Raw genomic sequence first — 18,889 nt, 5'->3', positions numbered from 1 at the left:
CATTATAAGGATTTACAACAGGAAGATCTGTTTCAGAGATTTTTTGATTATCATCTAAAAGGCTAACCTCATAGAGATAGTCGAGTTTAATAGATATAGACTTTCGAATGGAAAAGGAAGGGTGAAGATGAAAAGAGGAAGAAAAAGGAAGAAGAGAAGAAGAAGAAGAAGATGTCATGATCACACACAAGAGAAACCTAGTAGACTTTGATACCAAATTTGAGAGACATATACTCTGAAAAAATACTTAACACGGTCAATCTTCTAGGCACTTAATAGTAAATGTCTCCGTCACTTGATTTTTATGGCCTCCCTTGATATTTGATATGACTTTCCAAATAGTATTATAGACATAGTAAAACCTACTACTACTCTTTTATTATTATTTTTTTTAATTTACTTGTTGCATACATAATGAAATAAGAGATTTGACATTAAAATTTATTGGTTTTATTATTTAAATCACATTGAAAATTTTTGTGGTGCATTGCTTTCTATCACGACCCCTCATTTGAGTGGTTAGTTAAGAAGAAGAAGAAGAATATTTGATGTTTTTTATCTAAGCATACCGATAACATTATATAAGTTCTCTATTTAGCAACCAAACTTCAACAGAATCTTCATATAATGAATTCTTTGAACATAATAATTTTAATTATTTTATAATAAAAGCCTCAACGAACTCATCCTCTCTGAATTATTGTAAATTCATGACAGGAACGTTATTTTTTTTAAATATTATTTACTTGTATAAAATATAAAGTTTATATTTTTATTTGATGATAGAGTTAAACGACTATAAATATTAGCTATATCATGATAAAATATCATTTTTCGTTGTATTTTATTCGAAAAACAAATGCTATAATATTAGAATTTCCCTCAAAACATCAATTGATGAATCTTTTTAATTATTGTAATCGATCATGCCAGCAATTTTTCAAAGGGGTTATCTACACAAGAAATATCATTTTAATTGTTTTTGTTTTTAATTTCTTGCCATTTCAATGTCAGTAACAATTTCTTAAGAGCTTTCCTCGATCCTTCTTGTTTCTTTTTTCCTCCACACGCGCTTCCTTCCTTTCACAGGCTTCTTCTCCCCTCTCCCCTTTCCTCCCTTTCCAATCCCCCCTTCTCTCAAAATCCCATTCCCAATCTCTCAGATTAACAAAATCCAACCCAATAAATCTCTAATTTCTTGGGTTTCAAAAATCTGTCCAAAAAATCAAATTTTTTCTCATGCAATCATCATCAATCCTCTCATAAATCAAATCTAAATCAAACCATAGCTATGTACAGCAATTTCAAAGAACAAGCAATAGAGTACGTGAAACAAGCGGTACAGGAAGACAATGCGGGGAATTACTCAAAGGCGTTTCCTTTATACACGAACGCGCTTGAATACTTCAGGACCCACTTGAAATACGAGAAGAACCCTAAAATTCGTGAAGCTATCACTCAGAAATTCAACGAGTATCTTCGCCGGGCCGAGGAGATCAAGACTGTTCTTGATGAAGGAGGTCCCGGGCCTAGTTCTAACGGGGATGCTGCCGTTGCGACGAGGCCGAAGACTAAGCCGAAAGATGGTGAGGATGGGGATGATCCGGAGAAGGATAAGTTGAGAGCTGGATTGAATTCGGCGATTGTGAGAGAAAAGCCTAATGTGAAGTGGAATGATGTGGCTGGTCTTGAGAGTGCTAAGCAGGCTTTGCAAGAAGCTGTTATTTTGCCCGTGAAGTTCCCTCAGTTTTTTACAGGTGGTTTTTATTTTATTTTATGCTGATTTCGGTTTTTTTGAGTTTGATGAATCGCGGTTGAAAGATGGGAACTTGGTGTGTTTGTGTGGTTTTTTAGGAGGAAGCAAAGTGTGATTGATATTGTGCTGTTTGTTTTGTCGATTGGATTGGATTGCTGTGATTGATTAATTAGAGATTAGTATGTGATTTATCTGGTAAGTGGGGATTAAAGAATTGGGTTCGTTTGTTGCTGCGTGAGAATTGCGTTGGTGTGGTTATTAACCGGCTAATGAAGTGATTATTGAATTGTGCTGACGGGAATATGATTTCTATATTTATAATCTGTCATTTATGCAGTTATTTCGATAATTTGTATTCTCCCCGTAACTGTCTATCTTTTTTTTTTCAAGTATAGTGATTTTTTTTGTGCTTAAAATGCTGTGAATGAGAATGCCATTGACCTTTTGTTATGATCTAGATAGAGCGAAAAAAGAGTTCAGTTTCATGTTTGTGATAGAGTTGCCTTGTATTTTTTGTTCCATGTAAACGAAAGTGAATTGATGTATTTTTTAGAACATAAATGATGAATGATACATTCAAATTTTGATCGAGAGTTATAAATGTCTAGCACCTGCTTCTCATCTGGGGAAAATCCCCCACTGCTTATGGAAGCACTGTCTGGCTACTTCTGAGACAGGCTTCATTTCGCTTCTGGAACTTAATTAAGTGAATTAGGCTAATTTTATTCTGCTTCTAAAACTGAATAGAGAAAATTTGCTTCAGCTGAGCTACCTTCATCATGGCCAAAACTCCCATGATAACTAGTTATTGCTCATTAATTGACACCTCTTTCCTACCACTTAACCAGCAAGATCACTATCTTATACATGGTTAAACAAGTACTTATATCATTCCTACCTTTATCATCACCATTTTCTCTTCTAAAACCATTATTGGTGTCCCACTCTTGACTACTACTACTTGCCGTGAATTTATAACGGTGTGGAGTTTAAAACCATGCCAGGAAAGATCTTGGAAATTCTCATATGCATGCTGTAGTATTTTGATTTTTCTTTCAGTTTGGTTTTATGATTACTTTTGTAATAGGAGACTATAATAGATTGTGCTCAATATGAAGCTGGCTCATTTATAATTTCTTCTAGGTTGCTTGTCTTTGCATAGGCTTACATAACTGAACTAGATAATGATGAGAGGGAAAAGAAATTTTGAGTTTTTGAGGGAGTTTTATCTTTAGTTTGTTGAGGTAGTTCCATCATTGGCTTTTCAAAAGTCCAGCGTCCTTTGCCTATCATTGCTGTCAAATGTCGCCCTACTTTGTTAGGACAACCTTCCACTAGTGAAATCCATGCTGCATTTTATTTTGATCTTTAGATTGCAGTGTTGGCCATCAGTATTAATTGGTTAACCTGTTATTTTTATTCATATTATGTTTGATATATCATCAATGAGAAAGTACATTTTTTGCTGGTTTCACTGTTTGGGATTTTTGGCTCCATCTTATGACCTGAAATATTGAGTCTTTTTAAGAAGCTAGTAACATCTTTCACAAACACAAGCACATGCCCACACGCATGCTTGTGATTCTCACCTACCTCTGCATGCAAGCATGCCCCCACACACAGCCACTCGCCCATGCACAAATACTTACTTTGAATGTGACTGACACACACATGCCCTCACCAATGCATGCGAGCACACATAAGTTGAATGTGGTGGACATGGGAGACCTTCTCTGATGAATTGCCCATGGAAGCACTATTCATCTGGCTTCCATGAACTGCTTATTCTACCTGAAAGGAAATTAAGTGAACCATGTTCTTTATCACCTCATATTGTTGGGCTATTTTATTATCATTATCATTTTTTCTTGTTATTGTAAAGTGGAGCATCCATGTGACTCTGTACTTGGTTATGACTTTACATATTATGTCAAGGCTTTTGAATATCTGACGTGTTTTTGTTGTGAATAACAGTTAAAATATGGGCATAGAAATGTTATTGTATGTGTTATTACTGTAATTTTTTTCTTTTATTTCTGTGAACTATTAAGTTATTGCCATGCTTAATGGAACTACTAAGTTATTGCTGCTATTTCTTCCTTTCTTCTATTTAAATTGTAAACATTTTGATTCACAACTTTGACTTGTTTTGTTTTGCTAAATTTATGAATCCTCCATTTGCTCTCTTTAGGTAAGAGACGGCCTTGGAGGGCTTTTCTTTTGTATGGGCCACCTGGAACTGGAAAGTCATACTTGGCCAAGGCTGTTGCAACTGAAGCAGACTCCACTTTTTTCAGGTATATATTTTTTTAATCACAAAATAAACCTTTATATATGCCTGCCTCAAGATATACATTTGTCAGTTTGATGTTTAGCCTGTCTAGTTTCAAGCATGCATGGCTGCCTCCCACCCCTGAGGGAGCAATCTTCTGTGTTGCTGCAGCTGTTCATGTCTCTTGCCTTTGTGTAAACATCTCACATGTTTGTTTGTAATTAGACCGTAACATGCTGGTTTTGAAACCTTTTCCCCCCAGCATTTCGTCCTCAGATCTGGTTTCAAAGTGGATGGGTGAGAGTGAAAAGCTTGTCTCAAACCTTTTCCAAATGGCCCGTGAAAGTGCTCCTTCAATCATTTTTGTTGATGAAATAGATTCCCTGTGTGGCCAACGTGGAGAGGGCAATGAGAGTGAAGCTTCGAGACGTATAAAGACTGAACTTCTTGTGCAGATGCAGGTATCTGTTTTCATGTGTTGGAAGGAGGTGAAGGAGAATGTGATCTCCTATGCTATTATAAGGCTTTCATCTTACCCTTTTACTCATTTTACCTTCTTTCAGTTGCAATTATTAATGCTTTTCATTTCATAATGTAAAATTTGATTTGACTATGTGTGAGAGAATTGTCAACACAATTGTTAAATATTCTGGTTGAGAGAAGTTTTTGGCCTTAGTGGTGTGGAAGTAAGAAGATAGATTGAGTGGATTTTAATTATGTCAGTTTTAGTTATTAAGATAAACTCAACACAATGGATTATAAGTTAGTTTTAGTATGTATTGTTTCCTTGAATTCAAGATGGTAAAGTAAAATCCGAATAACAGCTTGTGAAACCATATTTTCAGTTTTTATTATGAAGGAGTCTGACCTTGTCTTCCTGATATATAGGGTGTAGGGAACAACGATCAGAAGGTTCTTGTTCTTGCAGCAACAAATACTCCATATGCTCTAGATCAGGTGAGGGGGGTGTTCTGAGATATTTTTGGCGTTTAATTTTGAATCAGCAAGACTATTTTGCACTGTTTCTAATCAGTAGTGAGCACAGGCCATCCGGAGACGTTTTGATAAGCGCATATATATCCCACTACCTGATATGAAGGCTCGGCAGCATATGTTCAAGGTATTAGGTCTTGTCATTGATTTTGTAATGGTGTTACTCTATTGTGAGAAATATTTCGATACGAGGCCATCATTATGTGAGCTACATATTTTATGGGATTTTGCTGTGCCTTGAATTATTTGCACAGGTGCATCTAGGGGATACACCTCACAACTTGACTGGAAGTGATTTTGAAAGTTTGGCTCAAAGGACAGAGGGTTTTTCAGGTTCAGATATTTCTGTTTGTGTAAGCACATTGCCCCTCCAGTCTTTTATTTAATTTTTTTCCTTGGTCACAATGGTTGTGTGGTTGATGCCATGCTTTGTGCTCTATTTTTGCCCCTCTCAGGTCAAAGATGTCCTCTTTGAACCAGTTCGTAAAACCCAAGATGCTATGTTTTTCATCAACAATCCTGATGATATGTGGGTGCCTTGTGGACCGAAGCAACCTGGTGCTGTCCAAATCTCGATGCAGGAGCTTGCAGCAAAAGGACTTGCAAAAAAGGTATGCGTAGATGCTTTAAAATAAGATCTGTTATTGCCCTTTTTGGGTTAAGAGGGAGAATATAGGATTAGGCATATCTACAGCTTTTTTGATGATATGGCTGCTCATAACACTTGAACTTGTATCTTTGCCACTGCATCAAGCAATGGCTCTGGGCATGCTTTGGATCGGAGATGGAAATTAAAATCAAAGATCTTTCTTTTTCTTTCTTTCTAAACATGTACAAAAAGTTCATTTGTTTGTAAGGAAATATATGTAGACCTTGAGAGATAACAAGTGGGGATGTGTGCATTTTGATGTCCTGTCTTTTCTGCTTATTGTTATAGTAACAAAATTCATCGGTGCTGATAACTACATCTGCAGCTCCTTCCACCCCCCATAATGAAAACAGATTTTGACAAGGTCCTAGCAAGACAAAGGCCAACAGTGAGCAAAGCTGATCTAGGCGTCCATGAAAGATTCACAAAGGAGTTTGGGGAGGAAGGTTAATGTAGATGATGACATAGAGACACAATGGCCCGTGCTGTTATTTGTATTTTAGTTATTGCTACTGGATCCACATAATTATTTTAACTTTGGGGAAGGTGACTTGACCTTCTCTTTGTATTGGGATGGAATAGCTGAATTTGCTTGTTTGAAACTGTGTAAAAAGAAGAGTTTCAGAAATATTGCCACAGATTTGTGGACGGAATATACCATGCTACTTGCCAACTTATATTTGCCATGCAATATTGCTTACTAATCATGCTTTTTTACCAGCAGGTCGAATTGCAGGATACTGGGAGCCATGCTTCCGTGTAATTTTATTTATTTATTTATTGGGGTGGGAGGTAGCGTATTTATGAGTGCATTTGCTATCCTCCTCCTTAATGATGCTCTTAACCTTTATTCTTAGGTTAGGTGAGGTGAACGACAGCCGAGGTAAATGCATATCATTGCCTATAATCAGCCAAATGAGCGCCAACGAAGAAAAAGTTTTGTATATTTATTTATTTTTCTTATTTCGTTTTGAAGAGTTAAGTTGTAGTTTTGATTTTTAACTAGATAGGATTCCATGCAATGCTGTGGCGGTTTAAATTTTTTTCAACGTGAAATGTAAAATAAATAAATAAATAAATCCGAGAATAGGATCATATACAATGATAAAAAAAAAAGAAGTAAAAAACAACCAAACTAAATTTATTTAGTTGGTATGTCAAATCAAGATTATTTATTGACAATAAACTTAATAAAATCATAAAGCTTCATTATAAAATAACCTAATATTTATAGGTGAAATTAATAAAAAATAATGAAAAAAAACTTGTATCAATTCAGGTTAATCTACCAACTTCATAGAAAAAAAAGTAAAAAAAAATATAAAAATCAATTCTCAATGAATCAAATATTCAAGGATAAAATTAAAAAAATTAATTTAAAAAAAACTCTAAAAATAGATTTAAATCAACCTATGTTAATCTTCAAAATTTGTGATCCCAGTAATAAGCTCGAAACAAACACCATAGAAAACAAATCTTAAAAATAACAAAGTAAAATTATAAATTAATAAAATGTAGGAGATAAAATTAAAAAAAATTCAATAAAAAAGCCTCTCCAAAACAAAAAATGACATTTAAAAAAAAAGATTAAACTTGATAAAAAATAATTTGATATAAAATATTAAATGGTGAAATTAAAAACAAAATTCAATTAGAAAAGTGATAAAAACAAACAAACAACAACTAAAAAAATGATGATCAAATTTGAAACTTAAATAAAATCTAACAATGACGAGGGACAAGAATGAAAAATTTTTTTAATAAAAATATAAAAACAAAACAAATAAAAACTAAAAGAATAAATATTAAATTGAATGCAAAAAACAAATAAAGGACATCTGTATTCTTTGGAAAGGAAAAAAAAGAGAGAATAAGAAAAAAATTTACCAGAGCACAACCATTAATCCAATCGGCACACGTGGTGTCTTGTTGGAAACAATTTTTTTTTAATTAATATTTAAATTATTAAAAAAATCAAATAATCTCAGTATGTTAATTACAAAAAAAATAAGCTAAAAAGATACAAATACCCTTGTTTATTTATTTTATTTTATTTTTGCTTTCAAGGATATGAATTTATTTATAAAATACTCGACCCTGATGAACTTAATTATTACAAAACAAACGAACTTGAAAATACACAAATAACCTGTTTATACTCTGTTTGTTAGTTTTTTTTTGAAAGGTACGAAAGTCTCTACACTAAAGTCCTAATCAATTGGGTATTTTTTTTTCTGTTAAGGCCATTTCCTCTTATGCCCAGTTTCTATTGATGTGATATTCTGATTACTTACCGAAAAACTCAGTATGTTTTTGTCTTGGTATGATTCTTTGGCCCTTTGTAGTTGCGGTTTTACTCTGCAGTCAGGGAAAAAGGAGGAAAAAAAAAAAACAAACTGAGAACAGAAAGACTCTATGCCTGTGGTTGCTGTATCCCAGCAGCAGTTCAATAAACGCAGCAGCAGTTATGTGGATATAACACTTTGCTGTCCCTTGTTTGCCAATGGATGGAAGTCACATGAACAAACACTTGGTAAGCCTGTTCTATTACAAGAGCTCGCCGAGATAAGGAGCAGGACCATGCATCTAAAACTTGGTATCTATCGAAAAAGAGAGAAGGAGAAAATGACAGTGATGTGCATGTTTCACTGAAGTTCAAACATCACAGACAGCTAGATAATACTATAAGATTTTTTTGAGCTTGAAAATCATGGATTCACGGATCAGCTTATAAAGATTAAGTAATTTATTCATTAAAATTCTAAGGATGCACCCTTTACATTAATTTGGTGCATTCTAAAGATTAAGATTCCCCGAGTGCTATACTCGAAATTCAACCCCTGAAATGCAATAGAGACAGTAAACCTCCTTGATCATCCAATCAATATCTCCAGGTTGCTATATGATGAGTGAGATTCCGTACAATCCAGTTGCTTATCATACCAGTTCACACACGCTGGATTTCAGTGCACAAATCATGCAGAGAACAATTCAGAATTCAGAATTCAGAATCCAGAATCCAACATGTCAGCATAGTCGACGCTTGTGGTTAAAATGTATCTGTCAAGACCAACTTCTGTGAAGTAGAAATGGCCCTTGCGTAAACACACAAATAATCTTTGTTAATGTCGAAATCGGTATCCGGCTAAGGAAATATTTGGGCTAACAGAAGCCGGCTTCAGGAGCAACATGCATTTTGAATGTATTAACTGGATTATATCACCTTTCCTATAAGCAAATCTTTTCTCTCTATCAGTAGCCGGCTTTAGAATGTTAATATAATGCATAATCTTAACTCTTTGGAATTTCGACAGGCTATAAAAAGGCATGTGCGATGTTGCGAGCCCATATTTCGAACCACTTTATAGTTTTTCTTTCTATCATACTGCTTGCAGAAGCTTGCTTAATAATGACGAGAGTTAACCATTTTCTTACCTTTCTCTTATTCATCACAATTGCATTAGTGCATGGAGTCACAGCCACTAAGGAAGACAAAGGTAACGGTGTACTGTTTCCGATAGCATTTCAATGCCTCAGGTACTCAATAAAACGCATTATAAATGTCTCTTGCTTATGCAAATGATGAAACATTTAGGTTAAAATGGTGACTCATTTAGCTTTCTAGTGTCTTTTCCTTACTGTGTAATGATTGCTGAATGCTGATGAATCTGTCCAATTTTCAGTTTTGATGAAGCAAAGGAAGCAGCAATTCACCATTATAAAAGCTTCAAAGGTTTTTGAGCCATCCAAACAGAAGAGCAAGCTCAGCAACTTGCAGGTACTGTGTTCTCAAGTCCTTTCTTATGTTTGTGGCCATCACATGAAAAAATTATCAGTTTTCTACACATGCGCGCGTACGCATATTTAAAATTATAAATTTTAATTTTTTTTTGGACTTTCAAGAACTTAAATAGATAAATCTAGAGTTGTTTAAAGTTTATATGAAAATTACCTAGCGATAAGATATTTTTTTGACTTTAAATAATTACTTTAAAGTTGAGTTCTTGTAAACTACAAGTCGTCTAAATATCCGGTTTTTAATGATAATCCACATGAACTACTAGTAAAAAATCTCCTAAACCTTTTTAGAAGAGAAGAATTACTATACATTTGAGTATTAACTCTCTTTTTTTTCCTGTGTTTTATTGTATTTTTATAATGTGCTCTACTCATCTTAGAAAATAAGAGGCATACATTTTTTTTTATTAAAACTCTATAAATGAAAAATATATCAATTTACCTCTTAAATAATATCATATATATTATTTTAAGTTAATTTTAGGAATTCACTCAATCAAGTCTTTACTTGATTGTTTTTAGATAAATAAAGTAATTAGCACACAAAATACAAATAAATACCAAATTAACATAAAATGAAATTTTTTGGGCGAAATAACACAATTTGAGGATGTTGTGGTTTATCAATGCGACATTTCAATAATATCATGTTTTATAACTGCGACATTAATTATAATTTTATCACGGTTCAGAAACACGGTAATAAATTAAATGTCATGGTTCATAATCGCGACATATATTAACCAAACAATTTTTTTTTTGAAAAACATGAGAGAATAAAATCTGGGAAAACTAATTTTTGCACATAAAATTAATTTTAAATTAATGTTAATAACAATTAAAACATGTAATTTACAACCCTAATTGGCTAATGATGGTTCTGATATCATTATTTGGTTACTCGAGCACATACACGGAGCGAAAATTGTAAATTTAATTTTTTTAACTTAACTTTTTAATGATTATTTTTTCAGTGTAATTATTATCCCTTCATCAACAATGTTCTGATTTAGATATTATAGCAAGAAGTGTGTCTACTCTATTAAATCATGTTTGTTCTCAATACTATAATCATTGATTATTTGAATAAAATTTGAAACTCTTTTCAAATCTCATTCTACCTTACACAGGAATTTACAATCAATATTATTTGGGAACAAATAAAATATTTTTTTTTAATTTATCTAGAGTGATGAATCCTCTCTTAATTACTTAAATCTCATTCTATCTTGCATAAGGATTTACAATCAATACTATTTGGGAACAAATAAAATATTTTTTTTTCTAATTTATCTTGGGAAACGAATCCTCTTTTAATTACTTAAATACCTTCTTATAATTCATGTTATATCTAATATTTATCTATTTATTACCCTTGATTAAAACAACGTATAACAAGATCAAAACATAATACTCTCTATATAAAATAACTTAATGATTTCAAGTTTAAAAATTATTTAGATAACTATTATATGAGTCTTTCTATAAACACAAGTTATCTATCCATATAAAATTCTCATACGGGCAAGAGAGCTTAAAATTCTAATCGTTCATTTATTGTTGCAGGATCTTGGCCTGAGTCAGAGAGCTTCAGCGATACAGGCTTAGGCGCTGTGCCCATAAAATTCAAGGGAGAATGTGTTGCTGGTGACAAATTTTACATCAGATAACTGCAACAGGTATCTATAATTTTTTTCCCCCAATATACCAGCATCCTTTATATTGAAACACAATTTTTAAATCATCGCCAATCATAAGGCACAGAAGTTGATTTATAACACTTTTTTGATAAAAAAATATGCCTTCGATTCTGTGCTGTGATTGCTACCAGAATTTCAATGAAAGATAATTATGAGAACAACGTGTTTTGGATTGGAAATTGCAGAAAATTTATAGAAGCAAGGTTCTACTTCAAAGGATTTGAAGCCGAAAATGGGCCTTTAGAGGATATTGGTGGCACTTTCTTCCGATCAGCACGAGACAGTGATGGCCATGGATCCCACACTTCCTCAACTATAGCTGGAGCTATAGTGCCTAATGTTAGCTTATCTGGGATGGCCAGAGGCACTGCAAGAGCCAATAGGTGGTGCATCATATGCCAGACTTGCCATCTACAAGGCTTGTTGGTTTAACCTGTGCAGTGACGCTGATGTTGTTTCTGCCATGGGCGATGCAATCAATGATGGAGTCGATATCCTATCTCTTTCCCTTGGCCTTGACCCTCCCTAGCTAATTTACTTTACAAATGCAATTTCTGTTGGAACTTTCCATGCATTCAAGAAAGGAATAGTTGTGTCGTGTTCAGCAGGGAACTCATTTTCCCCAAAGACTGCAGCTAATGTTGCTCCTTGGATACTCACTGTTGCTGCTAGTTCTCTGGACCGGGAATTTGACTCAAACATTTATCTTGGAAATTCACAAGTTTTGAAGGTGATTTTTACTAATGCCATCATGATTTTTATCTCGGTTCCCTGTGGTAAAAAAAAAACAAAAGATGAGGGCCAAGAAATATATGTATTAATGAGGACTCTCTAAAAATTGATGTGCTTTCAGGGTTTTTCGTTGAACCCTCTGAAAATGGAAACCCCATACGGTTTGATAGCTGGAGGTGATGCAGCTGCACCGGGTGTTACTGCTAGAGCTTCAAATCTTCATGAAAAGTCAAACTTCAATATTCATGGAAACATTATCTCAACTCCTATACATGTCACGTATCATATATTTTTTCTTCCGGTAGCTCAGATGTTGGTGAGCAAAAATAATCTGGCAGTGACTCTGTCGGATGCTACACCGAATCCTTCATTCGTTGATTACCTCATGAACTAATCTCCATGTTCTTTATAAAAGGCTTCTTTATCTAATTTTTAGACCAGTTTTTCCAACCAACCAGTTCCTAAGATGAATTCGGTTAGAAGCCCAAACAGCTTAAGCACAAATTAATAGTAGTGTGTCAATGTAAGTTTCAAACTCAAAAAATTTCCCACCATGATATTCCATGTAAATAATACCTTCCGACTTGGTAGTGAAAGTAAAATAAAGCTTCACCAGATTGATACATCCCCAGATCCAAGATCTGTGACTTGAGCTTGTTCTTAAAGGATTGGTTTTTAATCTATTCTTTGTCTGTCAGCTTTTGCAAGGACAATACTGTAGACCCTGCCAAGATTGTTGTGTGTACAATTGAGGTTCTCACCGATGTTCCAAGACAAGGCCGTAGCTGTACAACTAGGTGGAGGTGCCGGAATGAAATTGATCGATCCAATTGTCAAAGAAGTTGGCTTTCAGTTTGTAATACCAGGCACATTAATAGGTCAAGAAGAAGCACGACAGCTTCAGGCATATATGCAGACACAAAGGTGAGTTCTTTAACTTGTTGCCTAAAGAATTCATGATTGAAGGAAAGAAAAACCCAAGTAAGGAAATGTCATTATCGAAATGAAAACTCTTTAATCTAATAGAACTAAGCATACTTTTACTAAAGGAATCCAATTGCAAGAATTGCTCCACACACAGAGTTTTGAACACAAAACCAGCACCAAAAGTGACCGTGTTTTCTTCCCAAGGACCAAATGTTATTACTCCGGATATTATCAAGGTAATCTATACATCATGTGTGACTTTTAAAGTATGATTTTTTCTAACTATTTATATTCTAATAGCAGCCAGATATTACGGCACCTGGTTTGAATATATTGGCAGCATGGTCTTCAGTATCAGCTGTTGGCACGGGTGGGCGACGAGTCAACTACAACATAATCTCTGGAACCTCCATGTCTTGCCCACATGTTTCAGCGGTTGCAGCAATCTTAAAATCTTACAGGCCTTCTTGGAGTCCAGCAGCTATAAAGTCTGCAATAATGACAACCGGTTAGATGTCGCAGCACTGAAAAGTTACCAGAAGAATTTCAATTCACTAACAAAATATTGCATATCTGACATCTATTACTTGAATTCATTGTTAGCTATAGTCATGGATAACACTCGGAAACTGATTGGGAGATATCCAAGTGACACTCAGGCAGGCTACACCTTTTGACTTCGGATCCGGACACATAAATCCACTAGCAGCATTGACCCCAGGACTAATTTACCGTTTTGTTTCCAGTGACGTCATTGATTTTCTCTGCAGTATTGGTGCAAGCCCTGCACAATTGAAAATCCTCACAGGACAGACCACTTATTGCCAAAATCCAACTAAACAATCATCTGACTTTAACTACCCCTCGATTGGTGTGTCCAACATGAAAGGAAGCATACCAGTTTATAGAACAGTTACTTGTTATTGTACAGGACCGACTGCTTATGTTGTGAAGGCTGATGATCCAGCTGGTGTTCAAGTTACAGTTACACCTGCCCAGCTCAAGTTCACAAAGACAGGCGAAAATATGTCTTTCAGGATAGATTTTAAGCCTCTGAAGACTAGTGATGGAAATTTTGTGTTTGGAGCTGGAGCAATGGTGCTCACAAGGTTAGGAGTCCGATTGCTCTTCAAGTGCTTTCATTGTAGAGACAAGAGTTCTATGCTGATACTATCATATCTTTTGAGTTCACCAGGGCAGTGTATTTGAGAAATCCTATCACAGACGATGGGTTTTATCGGAACTTATAATCAGTTTAAAGAAAATTCATGTGTTAAATGATCATGAAATTCTTCTCTTTGCATGAATTTTTCAGAAATTTCAGGCTATATATCATTTCTATGAAACAAATTGTCCAACATCAAAGTACTATTCGTTTTAACAAACTGACTTCAATTTGTCAATCCGGTAATGCCTAAAGCTGCACTTCTTCTAATCTAAGCAGCTTAAAATGAATCTTCTAGGACGTATCAGTTTTACATATTTCAACCAGAGTTGCATCAAGCTGGTTCATGTGCAGTGAAATTAAATGAGAAAACTTACTCCTAATCCTTGCTGGATAACTTGAGACCTAATGAGTTCCCAAAACACAGTCAATACTGTAACTAGATGTTACCGGAGCTGGTCTGCAAAATCATGTAGCAATCAAAGCAACAACTCCGCTATCAATCAACTATATTATAATTATCCCGGCCATGCCAATTTCTCACCGGCGGGACTTGGAAGTGGCGGAAATGATATTTGTTCATCGAAGAGTTAGTCAGCATAGTAAGGCCAACAATTTATGCTGCATTTTTATATTGTCCGACTGCTTAAAGTTGTAGAAACACCTACTTTACTGAAATCCGTAATAGGTGGAGAGAAGATGTCTGAGGGTAAGATTCTCCCTTTCAAGGGTATAGCACGTAGGGTAAGACTCCCTGCTTTTGCAAGGATAATACTCCAGACGCTGCCAAGATTAAAGCGAAGATTGTGGTCATGCGCACAACTGAGATTCTTACTGATATTCGAAGACAAAAGGCTGTAGGAGTACAACTAGGTGGAAGTGTAGGAATGGTAGTGATCGAGCCAACTGTCAAGGATGATAGCTTTCAATTTGTAATTCAGGCTCAATAATCGGTGAAGAAGCAGGCAGCACAACAGCTTCAGGCATATACGCAGACACAAAAGTGATCAGTCTTTTAGGTTGTTGCCTAAAGAATTCATGACTGAAGGAAAGAAAAATAAACAAAAAGAAAGCCTCAAGGTGACATTACTGAAATGAAAACTACTAAACACTTCTCTGACTACAGGAAACCAATAGCAAGAATTGCTCCAACAGGCAAATGTTTTGAACCCAAAATCTGCACAAGAAGCCAAGGATCAAATGCTATTACTCGGACACTATCAAGTTAATCTATAAATCATGTGTAATTCTTGAAGTTGATGACAGAACAAGGTAGAAAAGAAAGAAATGAAATGTTTAACGTGTGATTTGGTCTACCAATTCGAATTCGAATTCTAATAGCAATCTGCAGCGAGATATTACAGCACCTTGTCTGAATATTTTGGCAGCTTGGTCCCCGGTATCAACTGAGGCACTGGAGGGCGATCCAATAATCACAACATAATCTCTGGAACCTCGATGTCCTGCCCGCAACTTTCAGCAGTTGCAGCAATCTTCAAATCTTACAGAAAACATTGGATTCCTGCAGCAATAATGACAAACAGATCAGATGTTTCAACTTTCAACACTGAAAAGTCATCAGAAAAAAATGCCTATTCATTGACAAAAAAAATTGGACATCTTTCTCAATGTCTTGTTACAGCCATAATTAATCATTCAAACCATTATTTCTTTCTTAAACCCTAATTAATTATTACCAAATCCTACATGTGCATATAATCACATTGTTAATCACGTGCCCCCACACCTCACCGTTCCCTACCCTGAAGAGGCAGGCTTATCCTAGACCCTCTCCATTAACTCACGTGCCAAACTCATGGCAACCTCCGCGACCCCACCAACCACGGGAAATATCATATCCCTCCAATCCATTTCACCTACTGAGTGCAACTCGATCGAATAAACTACCCTAGGTGCCGTTGGATATGCTTTGCCAAACTCTCCTCCCTAGTCGTATATCATATCCTCTCCCATAACTCAAAACCATTTTTGAAGATGAAAAAAGGTACCAACCCCAATATTTTACTTACACTTCCACCGAATATCCCCAGGAAAATTCCTTCTTCAAAACTAATTTATCTTATCTTCTTAATAAATTATCTCTTCCTTTTCTCTTTTTAAACCTTATCACATGTTCCTTCCTCCTCCTCCTCCTCCATGTTCCCAGCTGTCTTAAATCTTAAATTTATGCTTAGCTTCTCAAACCCTACATTAATTCTTCTTCTTCTTCTTCTTATGTAAATAATACTACAAATACTTCTTGAAAAACCTAAAGGGTAAAACCCTTTTAAAACAAAAATAAATAATATTGAAAAACATGTCAGGTTTTGCAAGGGCGAAACGAGTTACTGACCCCCTCGACGATAAAGCTAAAGCTCGACTCATTGGTTGTCAACTCAGTTGCTTTAGTAGCGGGAGTGAGCACTCAGCTGATCATGACGACTCACCTTGCCTGTCTGACCTAGTTCACGGCTTTCTTGAAGAGGAAGACTCCGGTTTTGCTCACGCGTCGACTAATGGTCACGGATCAGATTCAGAGCGTGTCGACTTAGTCGCCGACTGTACTGACTTCGTCGTAGACATGATCAGATCAATCAGTAACGATAATTTATTGTTCGCTCATGTTTCGAAAGCGATGGAGGAGTTTTCGTGTTTGAGAAATCATCAAAGACCTGTTTTGCGGTGCAAAGTGATGTTGTTTTTGAGAGAATTAGGTCACAATGCAGCGATCTGCAAGACTAAATGGGAGTCCTCTGGTGGCGGCTTGACCGCCGGCAGCTACGAGTTTATCGACGTGGTGGTGCAATCGAAATCCTCCGCATTGCAGAACCGTTACGTAGTGGATCTCGATTTCGCTTCTCAATTCGAGATCGCGAGGCCTACGAGCCAGTACTTGAAGCTTCTGCACCATCTTCCTCGTGTTTTCGTAGGCAAAAGTGAGGATTTGAAGACGATCGTGAGGAGCATAAGTGACGCCGCTAAGAGATCTTTGAAGAGCAGAGAACTCTCCTTGCCTCCTTGGAGAAAAAACCGTTACATGCAAAACAAGTGGTTCGGTCCGTACCTCCGGACTGTCAATCCCCTACATACGAACTCCTTCACACCGCCACCGTCAGTCAACGTTGTGAAATGCAGGCGCGTAGGCTTCGACGACGCCGTCAACGGCCGTTTGTTTGTTCGTACGTGATGATTTTGGTTGAAGACGATTTTTTAGAAAGAGAATAATAATTATTTCTAATAATAATAATATGCCAATTTTGAACATTTTTATGCGGTTTTTTAACTTAATTTTTATTTTAAATCTTGGATATAGCAAAAATACACTAATTCATGTGAAATATTTTCTTAATATCGTAATTAGATGAGATTTATGTATCGGCTTTTAAAAATACATTTTCAAAGGTGAATACTTCTTAAAAAAATTATTAGATGATTTTAATACTTAGAATGTTAATAATATTAACAAAAATATTTAAATAATTACTAATTTGATATTTCTAGATCAAAATTATTTTAAATAACACCCTCACAATTGTATTATTTTAAATTTAATATTAATTTATGGGCAAACTTATAATTTGTTTGATAGTTGTGTAATAGTTCTTTCTCAAAATATTTTTTTAGTTAAAAATATATTGAAATAATTTGTTTATTAGATTTAATTTTGATACCAATAAATTTGAAAATATCTAAAAAAGATTAATATAAAATAAAAAAATAGAAATTATATATATATTTTTAAATTCTTTCATAACACAAAACAAACCGGATAATAGAAGATTGATAACGCGGCAAATGCACGCTGTCTTTGTAGCTGCGAGGAGTTGGTTTTTTTCTTTAAAAAGAAAGATTTATCACGTGCAAACAGGAAGGTTTGTCTGGTAACTTCAGGAGCTAGAAATAGAGTAATCCTGGCCGTTACAATATCATAAGGGCCGGAATGAAGATATCCGACGGTGAGTGGAAGGGACCTGGTAGAATATGGATAAGGATGAGGTGGCAGCGTGATGTGATGGGGATTTGGATATCAGTTCTGATGGTGACATTTTATTGTGATGAGAGATAGCTGGTGATTAATGAGTGGGTACAGGTGGCGTGTAGGAGTGAAAGGTGATGGATGAGGGGGGAACAGAACAGAAATGAAAAGGAGGTGACGAGTTTGGATAAGGTTTTTTTATCGCCATGGCTAAAGATTGACAGGGGCTCAAAGAATCAGCCAAGTGGGGGGGCACCGATGAAAGAAAAAAGCTATTTGTTGTGGCGTTCTGTGCTTAACTCTTCGCCGTCTATGGCAACAAATTAATGGAAGTCAGCTGATTATAATTTCTGGGACATCAATAACGTCTCTGTCTGCATGATTCTGCAGTGGCAGCAAACATGTATGCTCGTCGGAGCAGTCAGTTACCATGGCAAGGCCAGGTTAAAGAGCTGCAGAAGCACCCACTGAACTCAAATCCATGAAAGATGGAGATGTCTTAGGGTAGAAGACTCCCCTTTTCGCCATAGAATGAAGTAAGTTTTCTAGCTGGGGGGCTTTCACATGGAGCAAGGATATCCGACTACACATAAAGTTAGAATCCATGGTCTGAAAGTGCTCTGGATTGTTAATATATCAATCATCGTGATAATTTCCTTTCAGAGGGTGATTGATTTATCAGTCAACAACCTTTATTGGTTTGCCAAAAATTATATATAAAGCTAAAGACGTGGGAAAACACTGTTTTTCTGCACCGATTAGAGCGTTATGGTTTTTTTTTTTTAAATCTAATTCTTATAAAATGTATTTATTAGAATAGATAATTTATTTTAATTTATCTTTATATAATTATTGTAGTATAAAAAATTATCTTAATATTAAATTAGTATTAAAAAAATATTTTAGCATTGTGGTATAATT

At 35.3% G+C, this 18,889-nt stretch overlaps 2 protein-coding genes and 1 pseudogene across 2 annotated transcripts; all 3 read left to right on the top strand.

Annotated features, from left to right (window-relative positions):
• Positions 1-901: 901 nt before the first annotated feature.
• Positions 902-6,343, top strand: LOC133699262 (protein SUPPRESSOR OF K(+) TRANSPORT GROWTH DEFECT 1-like). The gene is made up of 8 exons (XM_062122455.1): positions 902-1,757; positions 3,948-4,053; positions 4,291-4,489; positions 4,917-4,985; positions 5,074-5,148; positions 5,276-5,374; positions 5,477-5,632; positions 5,996-6,343. Exons 1-8 carry the CDS (start codon positions 1,292-1,294, stop codon positions 6,119-6,121), a joined length of 1,296 nt encoding a protein of 431 aa, XP_061978439.1. The 5' UTR covers positions 902-1,291; the 3' UTR covers positions 6,122-6,343.
• A 2,736-nt stretch (positions 6,344-9,079) lies between these two features.
• Positions 9,080-14,053, top strand: LOC133699394 (subtilisin-like serine-protease S; annotated as a pseudogene).
• A 1,840-nt stretch (positions 14,054-15,893) lies between these two features.
• LOC133698972 (uncharacterized) lies at positions 15,894-18,803 on the top strand. Its single transcript, XM_062122083.1, has one exon. It carries the CDS (start codon positions 16,310-16,312, stop codon positions 17,177-17,179), a length of 870 nt encoding a protein of 289 aa, XP_061978067.1. The 5' UTR covers positions 15,894-16,309; the 3' UTR covers positions 17,180-18,803.
• The last annotated feature ends 86 nt before the right edge of the window (positions 18,804-18,889 follow it).

Source organism: Populus nigra, chromosome 7, assembly GCF_951802175.1.
Source record: "Populus nigra chromosome 7, ddPopNigr1.1, whole genome shotgun sequence".
In the NCBI taxonomy this organism is placed as follows: domain Eukaryota; kingdom Viridiplantae; phylum Streptophyta; class Magnoliopsida; order Malpighiales; family Salicaceae; genus Populus; species Populus nigra.
The sequence above is the reverse complement of the archived record's forward strand: the minus strand, read 5'-3'. Positions and strand labels throughout refer to the sequence as shown.

Excerpts from the sequence above, each read along its gene's own strand:
- LOC133698972 (XM_062122083.1), top strand. The coding sequence starts at position 16,310 with ATGTCAGGTTTTGCAAGGGCGAAACGAGTTACTGACCCCCTCGACGAT.
- LOC133699262 (XM_062122455.1), top strand. The coding sequence starts at position 1,292 with ATGTACAGCAATTTCAAAGAACAAGCAATAGAGTACGTGAAACAAGCG. Across the intron at positions 4,054-4,290 it reads GCAGACTCCACTTTTTTCAG|CATTTCGTCCTCAGATCTGG; the intron begins GTATATATTTTT and ends TTTTCCCCCCAG. Across the intron at positions 5,633-5,995 it reads CAAAAGGACTTGCAAAAAAG|CTCCTTCCACCCCCCATAAT; the intron begins GTATGCGTAGAT and ends CTACATCTGCAG.